Source organism: Schistocerca nitens, chromosome 1 (assembly GCF_023898315.1).
Source record: "Schistocerca nitens isolate TAMUIC-IGC-003100 chromosome 1, iqSchNite1.1, whole genome shotgun sequence".
Lineage (NCBI taxonomy): Eukaryota > Metazoa > Arthropoda > Insecta > Orthoptera > Acrididae > Schistocerca > Schistocerca nitens.
This window is the reverse complement of record NC_064614.1, coordinates 156,250,245-156,275,991: the sequence shown is the minus strand read 5'-3', so window position 1 is coordinate 156,275,991 and position 25,747 is coordinate 156,250,245. Positions and strand designations below refer to the sequence as shown.

The 25,747-nt window shown below is 45.2% G+C and overlaps 1 protein-coding gene across 1 annotated transcript in view; it reads left to right on the top strand.

Annotated features, from left to right (window-relative positions):
* Positions 1-9,511: 9,511 nt before the first annotated feature.
* Positions 9,512-25,747, top strand: part of LOC126234801 (putative inorganic phosphate cotransporter) — a 142,740-nt gene continuing 126,504 nt past the window's right edge. The window contains exon 1 of the mRNA XM_049943551.1: positions 9,512-9,587. Within this exon, the coding sequence (XP_049799508.1) occupies positions 9,524-9,587 (64 nt within the window). The 5' untranslated portion in view covers positions 9,512-9,523. The remainder of the gene's footprint in view (positions 9,588-25,747) is intronic.

The following is a 25,747-nucleotide window of genomic DNA, read 5'->3' as shown; positions in this document are numbered from 1 at the left end:
TTGCCTGTTTTTCCTTGTCCTTGACTGTTTTTCCTTGTCCTTGACTGTTTTTCCTTGTCCTTGACTGTTTTTCCTTGTCCTTGACTGTTTTTCCTTGTCCTTGACTGTTTTTCCTTGTCCTTGACTGTTTTTCCTTGTCCTTGACTGTTTTTCCTTGTCCTTGACTGTTTTTCCTTGTCCTTGACTGTTTTTCCTTGTCCTTGACTGTTTTTCCTTGTCCTTGACTGTTTTTCCTTGTCCTTGACTGTTTTTCCTTGTCCTTGACTGTTTTTCCTTGTCCTTGACTGTTTTTCCTTGTCCTTGACTGTTTTTCCTTGTCCTTGACTGTTTTTCCTTGTCCTTGACTGTTTTTCCTTGTCCTTGACTGTTTTTCCTTGTCCTTGACTGTTTTTCCTTGTCCTTGACTGTTTTTCCTTGTCCTTGACTGTTTTTCCTTGTCCTTGACTGTTTTTCCTTGTCCTTGACTGTTTTTCCTTGTCCTTGACTGTTTTTCCTTGTCCTTGACTGTTTTTCCTTGTCCTTGACTGTTTTTCCTTGTCCTTGACTGTTTTTCCTTGTCCTTGACTGTTTTTCCTTGTCCTTGACTGTTTTTCCTTGTCCTTGACTGTTTTTCCTTGTCCTTGACTGTTTTTCCTTGTCCTTGACTGTTTTTCCTTGTCCTTGACTGTTTTTCCTTGTCCTTGACTGTTTTTCCTTGTCCTTGACTGTTTTTCCTTGTCCTTGACTGTATTTACTGCTTATGCTGTTGCTCCCTCCATTTGACACCTTTCATCATGGGACCGATGACGTCGTTGTTTGGTACCACCACCCCACCCGCAAAACCATCGCATAAAGACTGAACAATATTAGGGCGCATATGAAGGCATATCGTAATTTTTCCCCTCGCGCATTACGTGAGTGGAAGAGAAAGTGGATGGTATTGGCAGGACTCCGCCGTGCACTGTAACGCAGATAGCACAGTATAGTGTCCCCTAGGAGACAGGGGACATGATAGAAACGAGGAAGTGTAGGAAACATGGTCTATAAAATGCTTACTTAAAGGCTGTCAGTACTTCAGTAAAAGTGATGTTTCACATTAACAGAGGAAAAAGTGCTCATAGCTCTTAATGTAGGCACTTAAGGCCGTATTTACTGGACTTTGCTTAGAATGGTCGTTCCTGTCGTATTCCTGGATGCTGACTAGTCCTGCTGTCCAAGATCTGTGAGAATCCTGCAGTCCTGAGACTAAACAGGAATCCGCACATAAAATCCCACAATCTCGTCGACTGTCTTCAATCGTTAGTGATAAAATGTCGGTTAAGCAGCTAAGAGGATCATTCAGAAAAATGACATTTACTTTTGCACTACTAGAAAAGTAAATGACATACACTCCTGGAAATGGAAAAAAGAACACATTGACACCGGTGTGTCAGACCCACCATACTTGCTCCGGACACTGCGAGAGGGCTGTACAAGCAATGACCACACGCACGGCACAGCGGACACACCAGGAACCGCGGTGTTGCCCGTCGAATGGCGCTAGCTGCGCAGCATTTGTGCACCGCCGCCGTCAGTGTCAGCCAGTTTGCCGTGGCATACGGAGCTCTATCGCAGTCTTTAACACTGGTGGCATGCCGCGACAGCGTGGACGTGAACCGTATGTGCAGTTGACGGACTTTGAGCGAGGGCGTATAGTGGGCATGCGGGAGGCCGGGTGGACGTACCGCCGAATTGCTCAACACGTGGGGCGTGAGGTCTCCACAGTACATCGATGTTGTCGCCAGTGGTCGGCGGAAGGTGCACGTGCCCGTCGACCTGGGACCGGACCGCAGCGACGCACGGATGCACGCCAAAACCGTAGGATCCTACGCAGTGCCGTAGGGGACCGCACCGCCACTTCCCAGCAAATTAGGGACACTGTTGCTCCTGGGGTATCGGCGAGGACCATTCGCAACCGTCTCCATGAAGCTGGGCTACGGTCCCGCACACCGTTAGGCCGTCTTCCGCTCACGCCCCAACATCGTGCAGCCCGCCTCCAGTGGTGTCGCGACAGGCGTGAATGGAGGGACGAATGGAGACGTGTCGTCTTCAGCGATGAGAGTCGCTTCTGCCTTGGTGCCAATGATGGTCGTATGCGTGTTTGGCGCCGTGCAGGTGAGCGCCACAATCAGGACTGCATACGACCGAGGCACACAGGGCCAACACCCGGCATCATGGTGTGGGGAGCGATCTCCTACACTGGCCGTACACCACTGGTGATCGTCGAGGGGACACTGAATAGTGCACGGTACATCCAAACCGTCATCGAACCCATCGTTCTACCATTCCTAGACCGGCAAGGGAACTTGCTGTTCCAACAGGACAATGCACGTCCGCATGTATCCCGTGCCACCCAACGTGCTCTAGAAGGTGTAAGTCAACTACCCTGGCCAGCAAGATCTCCGGATCTGTCCCCCATTGAGCATGTTTGGGACTGGATGAAGCGACGTCTCACGCGGTCTGCACGTCCAGCCCGAACGCTGGTCCAACTGAGGCGCCAGGTGGAAATGGCATGGCAAGCCGTTCCACAGGACTACATCCAGCATCTCTACGATCGTCTCCATGGGAGAATAGCAGCCTGCATTGCTGCGAAAGGTGGATATACACTGTACTAGTGCCGACATTGTGCATGCTCTGTTGCCTGTGTCTATGTGCCTGTGGTTCTGTCAGTGTGATCATGTGATGTATCTGACCCCAGGAATGTGTCAATAAAGTTTCCCCTTCCTGGGACAATGAATTCACGGTGTGCTTATTTCAATTTCCAGGAGTGTACACAGGATAACAGCTAAAACATTCACAATTAGTTTGACGCTCTTAATCACTGTCTATGACCAACTTTTTCCACCACGAAACAAGAGCTTTTGTATGTGTGGTAAACATCACAGTCGTATTTTCTCAGTCGCTAACGCTGGTCTCAGCTCCAGACCACATTTTCCGTAAAATCTCCTTTCCCTCCACCTCCATATTAGTCAAATTTATCGCAGCGATCAAGACATTTAAACAATTTTGTGACAAAGATCGCTAGTTTCCATCAGTGTTACATAAAACTATAGACATTAAAGTGCTGTGACAGACCGAATGTAAATTCTTTCCTTGCAACTTGATTACAGTCGATCATTTTCGGTATCTAGCCTTGCACAAATCTGAGTAGCCCAATTTTTCAATAATGGCCATCGCACGGCTTTACCGATGAATGACAGGTGATAAGATTCATCGGTTACTCCGCTGTTGTCACGTATGATGTGGTTGAAACGCTAGATGTTGAAGTGAATGTGTCGCCGACCTGTCGCTCCACATTACGTTAGCCAACTGTATGCCGTTTTTCAGCTTCTGTTGCGAGGAAGCCATCGTCTAACCGCGCTAACATCCACCGTAGCATCGCCACACACATTCTGCCTTTCATAAATTTGACAGGGCGTTTCACTTTCTGCCATAAGGTACTGTCACAGAATTCTGACTTACATTTACGTAAAAGTGTGCCATTTTCGAAACTTACAGTGCTGCCATCTGTTGTAAGACACTGGAGTGGGCTATAGAAGAAAATTTTCGGAGGCATGCCAAATTCATGTTAGTTAAATTACCAAAGTAATGAAGGGAAAAACAGCGACCCTCGTGAAAGCTGGTACAGCTACCAACTGACAGATGAATACAATTTTCTAAGTTAATTGTTCATTCGTCACTCCAGATCTGTTCTAAGCTGTTCGCGATCGGAACGTTGGAGAAAATGCACAAATCTCTTACAGTCGACACCCACGTGTATCAGTGCAAGACACTAACCGCTAACAATCGCGTTAAAAAGATGCACTTAGTGTGACCAACGCCCTCTCACCCGGGACTGCAGCTCTCTCAACCACTGCCACCCACATAATGCCCACATCCCGTACACAGGTAGCTGAGCAACCACTTCCTCTCTTCATGGAAATACCGTCCGTTTCAATCGCCTGTCATTCCAAGATAGTGTGGTGTCCTTAAAGCTGCTTACACTAAGTGAAACACACCGTTATTGGCTCCAAAAACTTGCGAAACTGGGCAGGCATCGAGGTGGGAATATCGTTGGAAGATACTAATAGAGTTCTTGCTTCCAGCTGGGCGAGTTCGCCGAAACGGTCCACGTTTTGACGAGTGTCATTCTCATATTCTGTCGAAGGTTTTGACAGATGACTTAAATGACACTCGTCGAAACACCGTCTCATTTCGACGAACTCTCCAGGCCGGAAATTGATAACTGCACGCTAAATTAACTTACCTGCACAAAAGATTGTACTGGTGGAAGAAGAGTTCGGTCTCCATGCAGAAGTAATCACAGGTAACGATTTATGGTTGTCCTGCTAAAAGGAAGACTGACATAAAGCCGTCCTCATGCGGGTTGACGCAGTTAAACGTTAACACGGACGTCTCGTTGGCACACGGGACGAGATGGATTGGATCAGCGCTCTCCAGAGGCCGTTGTCGGCTTCATTTGGCTCGCAAACCACAGTTTCTTCACGCAAATCGACTCGCGTAAAATAGCTGTAAACTCTTACAGCGATTATCGAACAGAGGAGAAAACCGCGAAGACTATTTTCTACTCGTAGATGAATTGAACAGGGAATTGCTGGTAGAGGAACACTGCATAATGCTGTACAACGATCTAATATACATAAGTGAAATTTATTCGTTAGTTCGATTATGTTTTCATCCCATTTCGAGTTTTAATTTGAATATAGTTAGTGTAGTGTGTAATGTCAGTTTACGCATGCATAACATTCGTATTCGCGACTTTGCATTGACTACTAACGCTTTGAAATAACGTACTTCATCATATAGATTTCAAGACAGGTTCGTATCATTTCATTCGAATGGATGATTTTTTAAAGCTGCTCACCATAATTGATTTACTGGAAAGATAAAAACGTGAGCCAATCCATAGAGAGGGAGAACAGTACATATACTCCACAAAGTGTTTCGCAATAGCAAACACTTGTGTACTTTCAGATGTAGACTGGCAGCCACATTCGTTTCTGGCCGTTGGAAACATCTAAGCCTTTGTAACAAAGATTGCAGCAGATGTTATTTATAACGAATAACAGTCTTTTAAGATAATACTTCTATTAAATGAAAAAGAAAGACCCAAAATCTATAGAAAACAGGCGAGAAAAACTGCAAAGAAGTGCACTCGAACCTGCTGCTTTCCTCTTCGTAACTCAGAATCAAGACGCTATCAACTGCACTAAAATTTCGACGTAGCAAATGGGCCTCCTTATATCTAAAACTACGTGGATACTCTGCAAATCACATTAAAGTGCCTGGCAAAGGGTTCATCGAACCACCTTCACGATTCCCTATTATTCCAATCTCGTATAGCGTGCGGAAAGAACGAACACCTATGTGTTTCCGTACGAGCTCTGATTATCCTTTTTTTATCATGGTAATCGTTTGTCCCTAAGTAGGTCGGTGTCAAGAAATGTTTCCGCATTCGGAGGAAAAAGTTTGTTATTGGAATTTCTTGAAAAGATTCCTCCGCAACGAAAAAGGCCTTTGTTTCATAGATGTCCATCCAAAATACTGTATCATTTCAGTGACTCTCTCTCCCCTATTTCGCGATAATACAAAACGTGCTGCCCTTCTTCGAACTTTGTTGATGTACTCTGTCAATCCAGTCTGGTAATGATCCCACACCGCGCAGCAATTTTCTAAAAAGAGGACGGACAAGTGTATTGTAGGCACTCCTTAGTAGATCTGTTAAATTTTCTAAGCGTCCTGCCAATACAACGCAGTCTTTGGTTGGTTAGGCTTCCCCACAACATTTTTTTCTGTATGTTCCTTCCAATTTAAGTCGTTCGTAATTGTAATTCCTAGGTATATAGTTGCATTTGCGGCCTTTAGATATGACTGATTTATCGTGTAACTAAATTGTAACGGATTCGTTTTAGCACTCATGTGGATGACCTCACACTTTTCGTCATTTGGGGTCAATTGCCAATTTTCGCACCATACAGACAACTTTTCTAAATCGTTTTGCAATTCTTGATCTTCTGATAACTTTACTAGTCGATAAGAGACAGCGTCATCTGCAAAAAACCTGACGGCTGCTCGGATTTTCTCCCAAATCGTTTATAAAGATAAGGAGCAGCAAAGGGCCTAAAACACTACCTTGTGTAACGCCAGAAATCACTAGTTTTACTCGATGACTTTCCTTGAATTACTAGGAACCGTGACCTCTGACACGAAATCAGGAATCCAGTCACACAACTGAGATATTCCGTACGCACGCAATTTCACTACAAGCCGCTTGTTCGCTACAGTGCCAAGTCTCTTCCGAAAATCCAGAAGTATAGAATCAGTTTGAAATCCCTTGTCAATAGCACTCGGCACTTCATGCGAGTAAAGAGCTATTTGTGTGGCATACTGTCTGAAGACTGTATCTGCATGAAGCTAACTGTACAAAAAAATGGGCTGTTGATAGGTCATTGTTGCGGCGTAGCATTAAAACGATGTACTTTCGTAGCAGACAAGTTAAAACACTAAAAACGTCAACTACAGGAAGCTGTAACCTACCGATACGTAGTTTCCTGTCATTTTGTCAAATTGGAACTAAAACTACAGGTTTTCGGGAGATCCTCAATTTACTGATGCTGTGAAACAACTTATATTCGTACCACGTGCGGCGGCGCGGTTCTTTTCAGTTCCTTTACGACGGACGTGCACCTACCTGTGAACATTGTCTCAGCAGTTCATCAGTAGGAAAGCCGAATGAAACCTACTGTACTTGGACGTGAACCAGGCTGCAATTTAAGTCGCTAATCTACGTTTCGGGAGAAAGTTTTCACACAAATGAAAGGTTGGAAATTGTGTCCTCAATTAATATATTCTGAAGCTTAGGTGAAAAAGTGTCACTGCCAAGCCCGTGCTAGTCTTAACACAGTCAATCATAATCCCTTTCACTCACGTTAGCAAGTTTATGGTGTTGCATTTCCCGAAAACGTAATACCTACAAAAATACTGATTGTTTTTGATTGATATTGCTCGCCAAATATTAAGTATGTCGGTACCAAAAGCAGTCACAGTTTTTAGCCACCGACCTGCTCAAAACGCCACGCGGAATGTCTTTTCTCGTCACAAAATTCACTAAAAAATTCCGAAATTTCTGCACGCCCATCGGAATAATTATGCCGTAACTTTACCACACTTTTGATGTATGAAACACTGCTAGATAGGACAAATTATAATTTCCATCGGAACTACTACTACATACGTCCGAAATGTTTCATGGCTAGGCTCCCACTCTTCTTTAGAATACTCTTAAGTCTTCTCTGCCAGCAGAGAAAGGCGAGCGAAGAATATTGCTTTACCATTCGTCAGTTTACTCAACAGCCAATAGCAAAACACTCTCCCGCGTCAGTCCGCGCTTTTCATCAATAACTAATCGCAAAATAGTAAACCTAACGACTGCACTTTTTATCGACGCAATTTTCTAATATGCTGAAGTTTTGATTATGCATAACGTTATTTACTATTATTATTTATACCTGAATTAACTTTCGCTTTACCATAAACTTACTTTACAAATCTATTCTACAAAAATCCCCTTTGTCCATATCCATACTTCTTCGAAATGTACCCACACTAAATCATACTACATTACTCGTTAAACAATTATCTTCATATTAACCTTAAACCACACTCACGCATCTTTCATACTGCTAAAACACATTTATAACATTTTACATACACACAAAAAGACATAACACTTTATGAAAATACTAGAACAGTTTATGAAAAAAATTCTATTACTTTAGTGCACTCTAGTGGGCACAATAGAAACTAAAATCGGTCCCCCAATCCAATATTTTCCTCTATCGGTTGATACATAAACTACGTGCGCGTCCAGTCTCGCGTCACCATCTGTCACTATCCAGCTCTGAGACACATCTCCCACTTAACCGCCTCCAAGGCAGGATCGTTATACGGCGCTACGCCTCACACGCACTCTGCGAGAAAGAAGTCAAATACGATGTTTAATGCCATACAGTATGGTGGCTGCTATTTTCCTTGTGACGAACGATGTCTCGTCTCATTGGCCACGTTACCCTCCACGAGGCAAAAATCTAATGTGCAAGATTCTTCATGTCATGCTCCGCGGTGTATTGTAAAGTGGAATTCCACGCTGTGACTTCAGCATGTCATTGTCCACGTGCACTTACTAGAGTGGTGGCGATTCGTGAATGAGTCGTTCAGTTGAACGACTCTAAATAAAGAATCGTAAGACTCGAATCGTGATACGAACGAATCTTCGTTCAACAGAATCATAAGAACGATTGCGTGTTTCCGAGTCGTGACGATTCAAAGTTCCAACGATTCATCGTTTCTTAGTACGCTATGCTTCGAAGGCAACTTCAGAGTCGTGCCGAATGATTACGACCGCCAGATGGCAGACAAGTGGAGGATGCGTGTGAACAAAGTAAGCAATTTTTCACCACCTTTCGCACAAATCGACTCCTCTTTCCTGGCATACTGAAATAAAATAGATGCAATCAAATCAAACGTGACCTTTCATCAATTAAGGCATTACACGTATAAATCGAGAATCACACTTGTAACGTTATATGCATGTTTACTCATAAACAAACTATTTCTGGTATATCATGACACAGTTCGATTCTAACCCCATTGAAAATTTGACATGTCTTGTCATCTGTGAGTAAGAAGTAGAACAGTTTGCATTCCGTAAGAATCGTGCCATCGCAGACTAGAATGAATCGTGAATGAATCGTGAATGAATCGTGAATGAATCGTGAATGAATCGTGAATGAATCGTGAATGAATCGTGAATGAATCGTGAATGAATCGTGAATGAATCGTGATGGAATCGTGATGGAATCGTGATGGAATCGTGATGGAATCGTGATGGAATCGTGATGGAATCGTGATGGAATCGTGATGGAATCGTGATGGAATCGTGATGGAATCGTGATGGAATCGTGATGGAATCGTGATGGAATCGTGATTGAATCGTGATTGAATCGTGATGGAATCGTGATGGAATCGTGATGGAATCGTGATGGAATCGTGATGGAATCGTGATGGAATCGTGATGGAATCGTGATGGAATCGTGATGGAATCGTGATGGAATCGTGATGGAATCGTGATGGAATCGTGATGGAATCGTGATGGAATCGTGATGGAATCGTGATGGAATCGTGATGGAATCGTGATGGAATCGTGAATGAATCGTGATGGAATCGATTCCCAACGTGAGATTGAATCATAGGAATCGAATCAGGGAAAAGTATTATGTTGCCCAACTCTACCACTTACACGTCCCTTGAGACGATAGCTCAAAGCAGGTTGGAATCATAGGACAAGAAGCGCAGCGCCAACACACGAGCATGTTAACCCGTTTCCGATTGAACGCGACGTACGCACGTGCCTAGCGAGAAGAGCGGTAATTTTCCTGATAGCGCGCGGTCCACCCGCCGCTGCAGCTGTGAGATAGCGCCAGTGCGGTCGCGCGAGCTGCACGCGATGGACGACGCGGCTGCCCGTCCCTGCGTCGCCGCTGGCGACAGCAACCATGGCACCAGCCTGCGTGAGTAGTTGCAGCTGCACCCGCTATGGAGTGCGCGCGGCGCTCTGCAATGCTACGCCGCGAACTTAAAGTAGGTGTGTGGTGGTCTGTCAATATGAAGCCGTGATAATTAGAAGACGGGACAAGCGTAGTTCAATTTACTAAATATCAGCCTGGTGCAAAGCCTGGCTACTACATATTATACAGGAAAAAACAAAAGGTTCTGTGCCTCATAAAATGTAGAAGCATTACAGGATTAACGAGTGAAAACTGTGGAAATCTAGGAAGCTGTCGTCTGCGTGGGCACATGTAATGTCCTCCCTTAGTTAACGTTAAATATGTAACGAAGAATTCCGTACCTATGTAAGAGTATTGACAATATTTAAATTACTGCGTAAGAAAAGGTACATTCTATTTTCAGATAAATATTACTTATGTTGCAAAGTTGGCCTCACTGTCTGGCCTGGCTTCTTTGTTCCTACATAAACTTACAGAATATTTCGTCCAGAGCTGTTGAAATAACAAGTCGCTAGTACATTGTTGCTTTTAACCACATTCATCATTCATTAATATGTTCTTGACACCCATTTTACAACAGCACTTCTTAAATATAAGTCGTGCAACATTCTTAAGCTTTGCAAAGAACGTAGTCGCTCAGAGTATCGTGTACCAAATTCAATAGCTGCCAAACCCATTTTCCTCTGATGCTAACTGAAGTAACTCTAAAGCAACTCTAATGCTATCTGACCTACTTGGCGCCAAAGAACCCAGTAACTACTAGACCGCAATGTATCCCAGATTAGTATTAATATGTCTTAATGGAATCTGTTTTTCGGATTTGTTTTCTCGAAATAATTTTTTACATGGACTTATAGGCCTTTAGTTAAAAACTTGTTGAAAATTTTGACAATATGAAAATTAAGATTGTTCTTTTGGAAGATCTATTTAAATGTAGACAGTAAAATTAGAAAAACTGTAAATGAAGACCCATTTTCTTTGCACAAAACTAAAGCATAACAATACTATATTTACAAGGAAATGAACACCCTTACCTGCTTACAGGCGTTGACATACGTCAACGGGGAGAGATGAAATTGTGTGCCCCGACTGGGACTCGAACCCGGGATCTCCTGCTTACATGGCAGACGCTCTATCCATCTGAGCCACCAAGGTCACAGAGGATAACGCGACTGCAGGGATTTATCTCTGGCACGCCACCCGCGAAACCCACATTCTCAACGTATTGTCCCGCACTACATTCGTAGTACCCCCGCCCATTATACTAATTACTCGCGGCGCGTTGCCGATTCCCGTAAGAGTTCGGGCACTGTTTGTGTATTCGCACAGAAGAAGATGGTAAAGTGGCCGATGAGCCTTAACTATATATATACACGCTAAGATGGTATGTTTTTTCGGAAATGTCCGAAAGAACAGATGCCATCTTAGTATATATAATACTATATTTACTGCAAGCTTTTTACAGATAATTTGACAATTGAGATTACAAGTTTTCATAGTTTAACACAGATATTAGGAAATGGATCGATACAATAAAAATACATTTCAGAATTTCTTTAGCTATCACATACGTTCGGTGATACCTTCAGATGTGAAATATGAGCAAGAGAAGGAACAAAAGTCCGGCCAAAATTTGTACAGAATCGAACATTTTAATTCCCATCCGAAAGTTCTGAGGATCGCTGGGCAGGATGTTAGTCTTGGCTGTAAATGTTCTTTAGGATTCATACAATACAAATAGTTTCTCCGTGGCATTGATAGACGGCGGCAGATTGGAGCACGGGGGTCAGGAATTGCTGACTCGTCCTGTTCAGCGGCGTCGTAGGTAAGAAACTGCATCTTCAGCAGAGGCGGCGTCGTGCAGGATGCCGACCCGATAGTCTGCAGGCGTTGTGCGCCCAGCCGGAACATAGGCGGCCGCTTTTACCGAGGCGCTCTCGAAGACATCGGATTTCGCGCCCAGATCAGAAGCCAATAGCTTCATACAGGATGATGGTAACCCGGCAGAAGAAAGTCCTGGCCTGCCAACAAGGGATGGAAAAGACTCCGGTAGCTGCTCGCAGGAACGGCCAGGGCAGCAACACAATTCCGCCTCGCGTGGTCAGTATGTGGTGTCAGCAGCCAGTAGGTCACCTTCGGTTGACTGTACGCCAGTTGTCAGCGGCGACAGTCCATGGCATTGGAGTGCATCAGGCTGGTGGTAGTCTTGCAGTAACTCAAGACTGTCAACGGAAGACGGCTGATGGCAGCTGAACAGAATAGAATATGCTTCAGAGGTACCAGCGTTTATGCTACTTGGCTCGTGCTGTGGCCGAGTTTTCTAAACTTGCCAGTGCTTCACACCATCCTGTGGTGTCCTGACTGTGACTCAGTTCGCCTCTGCGCGCTCTGCCATGTCAGTGAGCTGAAAGTTGTTCTTATGTATGTTTTACCCGTTAAACTTTCACAATGATGTGGTATTCTGCTGTGGTCGCACTCCCTGCTCTGAGTGTGTATGACAATGGCCAAGTGGTGTGCCTAGCTATTTGCTACACTGACTTTCTTTCCTGGTTACATTGTGATTGTGATGCCGGAGGAAAAGCCTCAAAAATCTTACATTCGTCCAGAACTCTTTCTACGGTGCAATAGTTACTCCATGTCTCACAAATGTTCGTAACAGTATTCAGATACACAAAGTGGAAGGATTACATAGGATAATTAGTAAGTAGACAAATGACAGGATAAGATCCATTGGTAGGGCAGTGGGAAAATGTATCATTTCGTCTAAATGAGATGCCATAAAGTACTGATGATTTGCACTGAAGACATACAAATCTCTCTTGTATCAGCCTTATTCCGGATCATGACTCTGTTTATGTGCACACTGTCTGGGCTGAAGAGATACGCACCACAAAAATTTGAATTACAGATGTCTATTTTAATACTGTGATGCGAAACCTCTTACAAACGTGAGACATAGACGCAGTTATATTATGGGCTTATTAGGTAGAATTTTTCAGTAGGCACGTGGTAGGAATAAAGTCGGCATTCAGCACTGAAACCCTTTGTTCCCTCTCAAGTCATATACCCAGCGGCACTGTACTTGGCGAAATCGCTATTACATTAAAACGAAAGCTTTAGCGGAATTATGACCGTTTAAAGAGTTCGATTTCACTGAAAGCAGATTCTCTTCCACAATTCATTTTACCCAAACAAAGAACCATTAAATTTCTCTGTTTTCAGATGCAGATCCTTGATGCCTTGAGTTTTCCAGTAACTAAATTCGTTATCGAGATACTGTGGGAAACGTACAAGGTGTCCATAGATCTACACGGCCTGACACACAGCTTGATCATGTGAAAACTGAGAGCTTCAGCAGGAAACTAAAGTAAAATATAATTATTTAAATATTGTCTTAATAATGCTATCTGTTCATGGCTGCAGTATCATATCGAAGAGCAACCTTTCTCATGGACATGGGTCACAGGATTTTACTTCATAAAAAAATATGGTTAATGCCTATGTTGATAGGTCATGTGGATCGCTTTAACTTTTAAATTTTAATCGTAAAGACCTCAATTCATCAAATCACGCGTTTGTATAGTAACATTTCATTCAATTACTTAATGAATCTTAAATGCTGCGTTATAGGTGTTAAATTCGAAAATTGTTTTGAAATGTGATATCACAAAACTAGCGACCAACCCCAGGTTCCCACGGATAGCACTAACTATCCGATTGGATGACTTGGAGGAGGAGGAGGAGAAGTTGTTCATTTTTTAACATCGAAGTTAAAAGGCTTTCTTGTTATTTTTAGATTAGTTCGTCGCAGGAATTAAGACCTGTTCACTTATTTGTTTGTATGCAACCCCCATCAACCATACATTAGACGTCCACTGCTCAACACAGGCTTCCTCCAGACTTCATATGTTTTCAGTCTTCAGCTGTTAACATATGTGTTCCTACATGGTTTTCTGATGGCATCTACCCACTTCCAATAGGTCGCCGTCTGTCTTGGGTCCCACCTGTCGCACTCCACAAAATTTCCATAGTATATTTAGCATCTCTCCTTTCTGTACCTGTCCTGCACTCCTTGGGGCATCAGGACTCCCGGCAACGGTCATCCTGCCAGGTGGCCCTTGCTGAGGCTGGGTGGCGCCCGTGGGGAGAGCCCCTGGTCGGAGTGGGTGGTATCGGGACGGACGTTTCGCAGATGAAACGTCAACATGTATCAGGTCGCTCTGCGGCCGAGTCTTTCAAAAGGAAAGGTACTGTCTCTGGATCTGGTTCTCCTGCCCTTTCCCCCTTGGCCACTCCCTGGGAGGAAGGACAGGCCCGCCGGCTTGGGGCGAAGTGCTTCCCCCGCTATTTGGTCTGTTCTCGAACCGATGGGGAGACGTTCGCCACCTCCAAGCCCATGTTCTTTGTTCAGCACATCGAGGACATCTTCGGGGAAATCGAGGCTCTCAGCAAGATGCGTTCAGGGTCCGTTCTTATCAAGACCACCTCCTCCACACAGTCGGCGGCGCTCCAGGCGTGCGACCGCCTAGGGGACATCCCAGTGTCCATTGTCCCGCATCTGGCACTAAATAGGACGCAGGGGGTTATTTTTCATCGTGACCTCCTGCTACAATCTGATGAGCTCAGGGCCAACCTGGAGCGCCGAGGCGTGCATTTCGTCCGGCGAGTCCAGCGCGGCCCCAAAGACCGTGGCATCGACACCAGGGCCTTTATCCTTGCCTTCGAGGGGGACGTTCTCCCGGAGTAGGTAAAGGTGATGTGCTACCGGTGTGACGTGCGACCTTACGTCCCGCCTCCTATGCGCTGTTTTCGGTGTTTGCGCTTTGTGCACATGTCGTCACAGTGTGAGGCTGAGCCCCTTTGTGGCGATTGTGGACGTCCTCTTCGTGAGGAACATACATGCACCCCACCACCTCGGTGCGTTAATTGTCCTGGCATCCACTCGCCTAGATCCTCAGACTGCCCCGCGTATCAGAAGGAGAAGAAGATTAAAGAACTCAAAACGTTGGATCGTCTCTGTTATTCTGAGGCCAGGAAGAAGTATGACCGCCTCAATCCCGTGTCGTTGACAACCTAGTTTGCCTCAGTCGTGTCCACTCCTTTCACGGTATCCTCACCCCTATCCTGTCCCCCCTCCACCTCCTCCCCCCATCTGGGGTCTATGCCTCCGCCTCCCAAATCCCTCCCTTCCAAATCCTCCTCCCCCGCGGCCCCCGCCCCCTCTGCCCCAGGGGCCACCCTTCCTCCTCCTCTCCCCCCGCCGCCTGAGAAGCGATCCTCTACTCAGGCGTCCATTGGGGAAACGTTCCGGACCCCAGCTTCCGAAATCCGGCGTTCCAAAACGGACCCCGCGCGTGAGGACCTCCTTCGGGTCCAGCCCACCATCCCTGTGCCTCCTCGGCCTTCCAAGAAGGCCTCCAAGACGAAGTCTCTATCCCCCTCTCCACCCCGGCACGTTTCGTCTGAAGCTCCATCCGTGAGTCGCTGCTCCCGGCCATCCTCAGTTTCGCCGGAACGCTCCGCTGCCAGGCGCTCAGCTGGCCTCTGGTCGGCAAATGATACTGCCCCTCCTACCCAACCAGGGACAGCGGCTGCAGCTGGCGACGACTCGATGGAACTGGATCCGCCTCCCGCCGGTTGTAGCCTTGTTCGCTCGAAACCTGGCCCTGTGCGGCCGTCGAGGTGACCAGCTCTTCCCCCGTCTCTTTCCCCCTCTTTTTTGACTAGCGATGGCCTTGTTACATTGGAACATTAGAGGTATTCGATCTAATCGGGAGGAATTACAACTGCTCCTCCGCCTGCACTGTCCGCTCGTCCTTGGTCTCCAGGAAACCAAGTTGCGCCCGACTGACCGTATTGCCTTTACCCACTATACCTCGGAGCAGTATGACCTCACCCCTGTGGACGGTACCCCAGCTCATGGTGGGGTCATGTTGCTCGTTCGGGACGATGTCTATTACCATCCTATCCCATTGACCACCCCACTCCAAGCAATAGCTGTCCGTATTACTCTTTCTGCTTTTACTTTTTCAGTTTGTACCATCTGCACTCCATCGTCATCTGCTGTTAGTCAGGCTGACATGATGCACCTGATCGTTCAGCTTCCCCCGCAGTTTTTATTGTTTGGCGACTTCAATGCCCATCATCCCCTTTGGGGCTCTCCTGCGTCCTGTCAAAGAGGCTCACTCTTGGCGGATGTCTTCAACCATCTCAATCTTGTCTGCCTCAATACCGGCGCCCTGACTTTCCTCTCGGACTCTACTCATACCTACTCCCACTTGGACCCCTCTATCTGTTCTACCACTCTTGCCCGTCGGTTCGAGTGGTATGTCCTTTCTGACACCTATTCGAGCGACCACTTCCCCTGTGTCGTTCGTCTCCTGCACCACACCCCATCCCCACATTCTTCGAGCTGACTGGGGACTTTACTCCTCCCTGGCGACCTTTCCAGACCACGATTTTCTCAGTTGTGACAGTCAGGTCGAGTACCTCATTGCTGTTATCAATGCTGCCGAACGTTCCATTCCTCGTACTGCCTCTTCTTCACGTCGCGTTTCTGTCACCTGGTGGAATGAGGCTTGTAGAGATGCTATCCGTGCTCGACGACGTGCTTTACGCACCTTTCGCCGCCATCCTATGTTGGCGAATTGCATTGGCTACAAACGACTCCGAGCGCAATGCCGTAGAGTCATCAAAGACAGTAAAAAAGCTTGTTGGGCCTCTTTCACCAGCTCCTTTAACAGTTTTACTCCCTCTTCTGTCGTTTGCGGTGGCCTGCGCCAGCTGTTGGGCATTAAGGCCCACTCCTCGGTACCTGGCCTGACCTCATGTAATGAGGTCCTTGTTGATCCTGTGGCTGTCTCCAACGCCTTCGGCCGGTTTTTCGCGGAGGTTTCAAGCTCCGCCCATTACCACCCTGCCTTCCTTCCCAGGAAAGAGGCAGAAGAGGCTCGGCGACCTTCCTTCCACTCGCTGAATCTGGAAACTAATAATGCCCCCTTTACTATGCGGGAACTCGAACGTGCGCTTGCACTGTCCCGGTCCTCTGCTCCGGGGCCAGATGCCATTCACGTTAAGATGCTGGCACACCTTTCTCCGGCGGTCAAAAGCTTCCTTCTTCGTACCTACAATCGCGTCTGGACCGAAGGTCAGGTCCCCATGCGTTGGCGTGACGCCGTCGTTGTTCCTATACCAAAACCCGGGAAGGATAGACACCTTCCTTCTAGTTACCGCCCCATTTCTCTTACAAGCTGTGTCTGTAAGGTGATGGAGTGCCTGGTTAATGCTCGGTTAGTCTGGATTCTTGAATCTTGACGGCTACTTACCAATGTCCAATGCGGCTTTCGTCGCCGCCGCTCCGCTGTTGACCACCTTGTGACCTTGTCGACATTTATCATGAACAACTTTTTGCGAAGGCGCCAAACTGTAGCCGTGTTCTTCGATTTGGAGAAGGCTTATGATACCTGTTGGAGAGGAGGTATCCTCTGCACTATGCACAGGTGGGGCCTACGCGGTCGCCTGCCCCTTTTTATTGATTCCTTTTTAACAGATCGAAAGTTTAGGGTACGTGTGGGTTCTGTATTGTCCGACGTCTTCTTCCAGGAGAACGGAGTGCCTCAGGGCTCCGTCTTGAGCGTAGCCCTGTTTGCCATCGCGATCAATCCAATTATGGATTGAATTCCACCTAATGTCTCAGGCTCTCTCTTTGTCGATGACTTCGCGATCTACTGCAGTGCCCAGAGAACATGCCTCCTGGAGCGCTGCCTTCAGCGTTGTCTAGACAGCCTATACTCATGGAGCGTGGCAAATGGCTTCCGGTTCTCTGAAGAGAAGACGGTTTGTATCAACTTTTGGCGATGTAAAGCGTTCCTTCCGCCATCCTTACATCTCGGTCCAGTTCTCCCATTCGTGGAAACAACTAAGTTTCTAGGGCTCACGTTGGACAGGAAACTGTGTTGGTCTCCATATGTCTATTTGGCGGCCCGTTGTACACGTTCCCTTAATGTCCTCAGAGTTCTTAGCGGTTCATCTTGGGGAGCGGATCGCACTGTCCTGCTTCGCTTGTATCGGTCCATAGTCCGATCGAAGCTGGATTATGGGAGCTTCGTCTACTCGTCTGCTCGGCCATTCCTCTTACGCCGTCTCGACTCCATCCACCATCGGGGGTTACGTCTTGCGGCCGGAGCCTTCTACACTAGTCCTGTCGAGAGTCTTTATGCTGAAGCTGCCGAATTACCATTGACCTACCGGCGCGACGTACTGCTGTGTCGGTATGCCTGCCAGCTGTTGTCAATGCCAGACCACCCCTCTTAAGAGTCCTTCTTCGCAGCTTCTCTCGACCGTCAGTACAGGTTGTATGTGTCTGCCCTGCTGCCACCCGGAGTCCGCTTCCGTCGCCTGCTTCGACAATTGGATTTTGCCCTCCCTACCACCTTCAGAGAGGGTGAGAGCCCGACACCACCTTGGCTCCAGGCTCCGGTTCATATTTATCTCGACCTCAGCTCACTCCGGAAGGAGGGTACTCCGGCTGCAGTGTGTTGCTCACGGTTTGTCAAACTTCGTGCTCGACTTGCCGGTCACACCTTTATTTACACCGATGGCTCCAAAACTGACGATGGTGTCGGCTGTGCCTTTGTCGTCGGGGCCGGCACATTTAACTACCGGCTCCTCGACCAATGTTCGAGCTTTACGGCCGAGCTTTTTGCTCTCCATCAGGCCGTTCAGTATGCCCGCCGCCACCGCCATTCATCGTATGTACTCTGCTGTGGTTCCCTCAGTGCTCTTCAGAACCTTGGAGCTCCCTATCCGGTCCATCCCTTTGTGCAACGGATCCAGCAGTCCCTCCATTCTTTCGCTGATTATGGCTCTCCTGTCAGCTTTCTGTGGGTTCCCGGACATGTAGGAGTGCCTGGGAATGAGGCCGCAGATGCTGCAGCCAAGGCTGCAGTCCTCCTGCCTCGGCCGGCCTCCCATTGTGTCCCATCATCTGACGTTCGTGGGGTTGTTTGTAAGAGGCTTGTCGTTGTGGTGGGATGCTTGGTCATCCCTCCAAGGAAACAAGCTCCGGGCGGTAAAACCGCTCCCAACTGCTTGGACAACCTCCTCCCGACCATGTCGGCGAGAAGATGTCCTTCTGACCAGGTTGCGGATTGGGCATTGCCGGTTTAGCCGCCGCTACCTGCTCTCCGGTGACCCAGCCCCGCAGTGCCCTTGTGGTCAAGCATTAACAGTGCGCCATGTTTTATTGTCGTGTCCCCGTTTTAGTCAATCTCGTGTTGTCCTGTCCCTGCCATCTACTTTACCGGATATTTTAGCTGATGACGCTCGAGCAGCTGCTCGTGTTCTGCGTTTTATAACTTTGACTGGCTTCTCCAAAGACATGTAACTTTTTACTTATTTTATCTGCATCTTTGTCAGGACTTTCTGGTGTCCCCCCCCTCCCCTTGAGTTTTACTAGATTCCATGTGCTCTAACAACAGTGACTGGGCGCTAATGACCTCAGTAGTTGAGCGCCCTTAAACCCCACCGCAAAAAACAAAAATCAAGATGTCTGCAATACCATCTCGTCAGCAAAACAGAGCTTGATGTTCCATTAAGACGTATTTTATCTTAGAGTACCTATTTCAGATATTTAAAAATAGTCCTCTAGGACTAACAATAGCTTCGATTGGGTATCTCCATACCTAACTCCTACTTCAGTTCTGAATTTCTTCCTACCCTGATGTCCAGTGTGGCAAGAGCGTAAATTCAGTATACTAATATAGGTTAAAACAATACCGTGTTTCTAAAAAGATTCTGTTAAAATTTCATCAAAAGGTGTCTCAGAACAAGAATCTCATGTTCTGAAACGTGATTCAGGACTCATAAATGGTCTTCTGTGGCATATTCACAAATACCTGCTTGTTCCACTGCCTCACGAAACTCCCATCTTTCGTGCAGTTGATGCATCTAATTTGTGACTATCTTGCACATTACAAAGATGAAGCTGGTAGTCTAGAGGTCTTTCCTATGAAATAATTAGTGTTGTTACTTGTGAAGGATTCTTTCTCCACTGAAATTCTGTAAAGAATTTTCGGAGACTATTTCGTGTCTGTTCCTCGCTTTAACTAGTTCCGTTCAAACGCTATATCAAGAGTCCTTTACTGTCTCAAGCCCTCGAATGGCTTCATACTCACCTCGCATTACTAATTAACGAAGTATTCCTGTATTTGATATATTATCGCAAATGTGAATCATTCTTAGTTTTAAAATGAACATCTGTGGTTTGAGAACTACTTCGTGACTCATTCTAGGCAGAATTGGTTTGCCCTAAGGGGGCCTAAATAAATTTGGATTCTACGTTTAAGTATAAACTGAAAGTTATCCACTAGCCGAATGGTCTCAGGTTGTAGGAAAAAGGGCGTACCACCTTCAAAAGGAACGTACCCCATAGAGCATTGTACTGTTAAAACCAGCCTTATGTTTGAAACATGTTGGCTTCACGCGTAATCAGACGCAGATCCCATAGAAACTATATGAACTAAGGCTGGAGACCGGAATTTGGTTGTAGTGGTCAGTTTATTACGGTCTTCTCTCACCTCCTGCAGCGTAGCCCGCAGTCATTCACACTTATAACGTGTCAAAATTGCCTAAGATTTTAATAATCAGGTTAATTACTATAAAATGTGTAAAATTGCATTTCAGGGGTATACGGCACTTGAAAAGCTTCTGTTCGGTGTCATGTCCTGAATTTAAGAACTAAAATAGCAACAAAGTCTCAACTTTGCGTACATTATCAAGTCAGAATCGTCCTGTGCAGTCACCATTATCAGAATTTCACATAAAACTAAGATCGCAAACGGTAGTCTGCGGACTGTGGCTATCTAAGTAAGAATGCTGTTTGTGTGTCGTTTCCGCCTACATTAGGAAGTCGTTATTTTCTTAGTGGCGTTTCTGTCTCTATCCGTATGGAGTAAAAAAACTTCATAGTTGCCGGTTCTGACTGACTTTGTGGCCAGCACGTACGAACGCCCTATGAATAAGCCCGTATTCCCGGCTGGTTTGTTCCCTGCAGATAGTCATGTTCCAAGCGCATCCGCATACGGAGGCTTTCAGGCGATAAGCTGAAAAGAATCCTATATTAAAGATAGTTTGTAATTTAGGGAATTTCTTGACTTTTCGAGACATTATGCTTCGAATGTTAGTTGATAAATTTGGAAATTTATATGTATATAAAACATGTATAAAGCTCCATTAAAATTTTGGTCATGATACCCACTCCTCCACTCTGTTCGCTCGCAATCGCGCCTGCATGAATATCAGCGTAAGAATCGCCAATTCCTTAAACAGACATCTCCGTGAATACTCACATGGTCAAAACGACTCGGTTTTGGGTTAAAATTATTGCATCAACCGAATCTAAAACTTTACTCTAGTTGTTTTATGGGACATAGCAACCGTCTTAAGTTACTGTTCTCTAAAGAAACCATTAGAGACTGAAAGGTTCCTGATTTTTCGCTGTTCAGCAGTTGCATTGTTATTTAACCACTGTGCATACTTCATGTGATGAATCGTTTTAGCCGTGGAATTGTCTGCGTACGACAGACTTCACTAATTTAAAAAACGTGGATGGCGACAACCAATGGAGCATACCAAAATGACAGTTTTCTATTGTTGATGTTCATTTGTTGTTAATGAACTGAATCACAGTAGCAGAACATTAATACTTAGCGCCCTGTAGCCGACTGCGTTCCTTGTTTATCCTCTTCGTGTGGACGTATTTCATAAAGATGAATTCAACTGGCTACATTTGCATTACAGCTCGTTTGTCCGTAACGACTACTCCAGTGCGCAGTAGCTTTTTTACGTTCCTAGAAGGGAAAGGACGGTAGCTATCCTTAAACTGCTTTGATCGTTTCAGCTATTAGTCTATCGAAAGTCAACAGCTGATACCAGTAAAACTTGTCTTCACACTCGAGAACTTTCATTTATCGTTGTGTTTAACTTCTATCACTAGTCGCTAACTTTTTCAGTATCTAAGCTTCGCATCTGCGGCTAAATAACTCTTCGCGCGCTGTGTGTGTGTGTGTGTCGCATGGGCGGCCGAAATAAGATACATAACAATGCAGATATTCCCCCCCCCCCATTTTTGCACCCAGTTGAAAAAAGTTAATTATCGCCAAGGTGGAGGTTTTTGTCAAGAACAAATATTTTTGAATTAACCCTTTCACATGCAGTAGTAAACTAGCCAATGTTACAGTGGTCCTTCCAGAACGCCGCGAAAGACAAATTGTAAAGCGACGTGGGACTTCTTTGCTTGCGAAATGGTTTTAAATAGGACAACAGTGTAGGAATGGACCGCCTTGGAGAGGTCAACAAACGTTTCCGCGATAGGTACGGCCAGTCTCCGGATCACATGGACAGACAGCTTAAGCGCCAGTGTTAGAGCAGTGTTCCCAAGTACTAAAACTCAAAAATTATAGGGAAAGCTACCTGTTAAATATTTCACTTGTGCGATTTCCTTCTGTTCACTGGCGGTCCAGTAACATGCAAAAAAATATCGCTAATTTTTATTAACTGCTTGATCAATATCGGTAATAAAGCAAAAGAAAAGTCAATTACGCCTGAAAGAAGTGAGAGAGAAGGCAGGTATCTGGATCACGGTCAGGATAACAAGCTTTAAAGCAATTGCCCATTTTGGTTTGGACGATGTTTCTGCAACGTCAAGTCAGAATCCCCCAATTAATGATACGAAATGTGAAAAGAAGCAGGTGAGAACACAAATGAAGCTGTGAGGCTGGATAGTAAAGCGTGCCTTGATGTAGCCAAGAGCACTGCTCACAAAAGGCAAGGTTCTGATAATCATCGTGTGAACGTTGCAGTTATGGGTTTCGAGTTACGGTCTGGCACGCAATTTCAAACTGCCGGGAATTTACAAAACTATGCAAAAATTGCTACAGAGTGAAAGATTCAATCTGAAGTAATAGATAGCGACCATACACAGATGAAAAGCCCACTGGGTCTAGAACTCTGTGAACAACCGAGTAATTGCTGTCAAACCAACCTCAATTGAAGACGTCGAAAAGAAATTCCGTACTTCTGTAAGCTGGGGCGTAGGTTGTAAATGTTTGATTTGGAGTGGGACAATGGCAGAGGCCTAGACAAACCTCAAGCATACGGGTGCCGTTGGACGTAAGTCAGCTGCTGCGCTTTCTCCTGTTGCTGCAAGTCTTGTTCGTTAAAGCAGCGATCGATGATAACCTGTTACTTTTGGTCGCTAGTGTTTCCGATTGTGGGGCTTAGCTGGGCAGGACTGTGTAATTCCACAGCGTTCTTCTGGAAAAGATCCTGGCATTGTGTAAGGAAAAGAACAGTATCCTCGTGATAGTGCAACTGGAATCAGCCTAACTGTGACAAGATTCGTTACATATTTGTATCTCACGGTAAGTTGCACAAGTGGTGTCACACAGAGGATCGTACCCACACGTCCGCCATCATAGTAATTCCAGAGTCCCACTGTATGGAAGTTGAAGTATCTGAGAAACAGTGTAAGTTTATTTTATAGAGGCCAATGCGCTTGAAGAATGTACTAATTCATTTTTACCAGAACTTACTTCGTTTAGTAGTGGCAAACCTTCTCGACTATGCATTAATCTTACGCTTTTGTGGAGAGAGAATTCAATTCTTCCTGTTATTTAACTGACGTTTTTGACACCGTGGCTCTGTGCAAAATAAAAGCTGATTCTTGCAAAGAAGAAAGATACTTAAATAATGACTTACCAGTTCAGAACCTAGATTCATCTTCACACGGCTGTTCACGTTTCACATTTGTTGGCTTTTTTCCAACTACTAATGTATACTACTGAAATGTAAACGTGAACAGGCTGAAGATGCGTCGTTGTCGGTTCAGAACTGAGAGGAGCTTTCTTGTGTAAATACCGTTAAGTGGGGGGAATCCTCTTTCAACGCATGAAAAAATAGGTGATTTTTGTGGTTTCTCAAATAAAATGAATTGTGCAGACAACCTTGTAGGTAGAGCAACCACATTTGAGTAGTCATCTTGGGTATTAATAACCGCTTCGGCTGTATCTAGTCCATTGTTACTGGCTCACTACCGGTTCCGTGGCACTAAAGGTCACACCTTCAGGTAAAGATATGACTAAAACATTAGAGCGGGAAGGCTCGGAACCTTTTTAACCAACATTCGTTGTCCGTCAGAGCACGCGGTCGCATCCCCTGTACGCGATTCCGTATCGGTCGGAGAAGCGGACCCATCCACATCCACTATGCTGGAGTGACGTTGTTTTATTCTATGACATACCGCCTTTTAGCGGTGTTTTGCTCTGATGGACAACGAATGTTGGGTAAAATTTTTTAGTTTTTCCGGTCTAATGTTTTACTCATTTGTTCACCTGAAAATGTGGCTTAAAGACTAAATACAGCTGAGGCGGTTACTAATACCCAAGAAAATGAAATGCAATATTAAATGTGATAAGTTTTATTCCTACCACTTTCCTTTGAGAAATCATTTTTGTGTCCACATAGAATACTCACTGTAACAGTTGCATCACGTGGAAGAACATCTTGCAGCCGGAAATTGATCATGGGCTGGAATTCCCAAAGCCCTCTTATACTTGCAAAAAGAAAATAATTTTGTACAAGTCTTTATCTCATATATAGGATAATTGAAAAATATTGAGTTCTAACAAACGTCATGCCATGTTTTAACGTCATTTAGTTCGCCCACTAAAACGTGCACTGAAACTAGACTTTTGAAGATTTGACAAAACTACTATGTACGCTGACAGAGAATTGAGTTTATAATGCCGGAACCAAATTCCGATAAAAATCGTATATACCGTACCCAAGTTAAGTTTCCCGCAAATTTGGAAAGAACGGTTTCGAGATCAACGCATGTAAAGTTTTCGATTACATTCTACCGTATCTTCCTTAGTCGTCGGCGTTGTCGTTGTTGCCGTGAGGCGCCGTTATACCAAGTGGAAAGGCGCGTCGATCTTAGAGCGTGAGATATGGTAACCTTAAATCATTGACAACACACAACGGTCACGGTAGCACCTGATTCCAGAATAGCTGCAGAAGTTAGGATCTACGAGCTACCCCCTCTTGACCAGGTCCCCAAAACTTAACTCTTAACGAGATCCCTTCGAAGCAAATTGTCACAACGATAGTCTATAAAGGCTTCGTACAACGATAAGAAATGTTAGTTTATAGAATAATAATAGATACGACCAAACTGTCTTTCTCCTGTTTTATTTAACGTAACTTTGTTCAGTTTTATTTCGCATTCACACTCTGATGTGGAGTATATGCGAGTCCCTGAACCCTAACTCCCAAGTTCCATCGAAACCCTTTGATGAACAGTTTTAATGATACAGTATTTTGTAATTGACTCTCCTAGTTTAGCCACCGCCTCCACGAATGTTTTAGGCGCAAGACAATTACACTCTTTTCTCTCCGATACTCAATTATTAAGAGTTCGCGTAAAAGTTAACGTTTTCTCCTTTTCATAAATTGGAGCCCGCTCTCCGCGATATAATTACAAAAAACGGTCTCAATGCCGCGTCCCTCGTGAGATGCGTATAGATTTATCCCGGAATTGACCGCCCTGTAGGTGTACTCAATTTAATGACCACACTTCGCTATCCGCGATTTCGTGTAACTAAATGTCCTTTTGTTACTCTGGTTGTATACCGTAGTTATTTAAAACTCTCCCCTATATTTTTTCACTGCGCACAATTAGCACTTCTTGTTTATTTCTAAGAGTAAACGAAACAAATGACGCCGTATCATTGGCTTCGTCGATATAAAGCAAAACACCTCAATATGCCCAATTTTACCTCTTCTTATAGGATCGGCCACCTTACTCATTAATTTACTACATATTATTTCCAATAACACTAAACAGGTATCGCCGTTATATTTTCATTGTATTCAAAAGCATGTTATTATTATGACCGACCAAATCGTAACAAATCGCGCGGCGTGCGTTTTTAACGATAGCTTTACACTCGCCCAGCTTTTATTCATGCAATATTATATATAAATATACAGGCAGGACCGAAAGATCGGTCTCTCTACCGTAACCAATAGAGGCAAATACGCTATTAAAGTTCCGTTACACCTATCTTGACTCGTATTGTTAAAACGATTTTTGTACTTCAGTT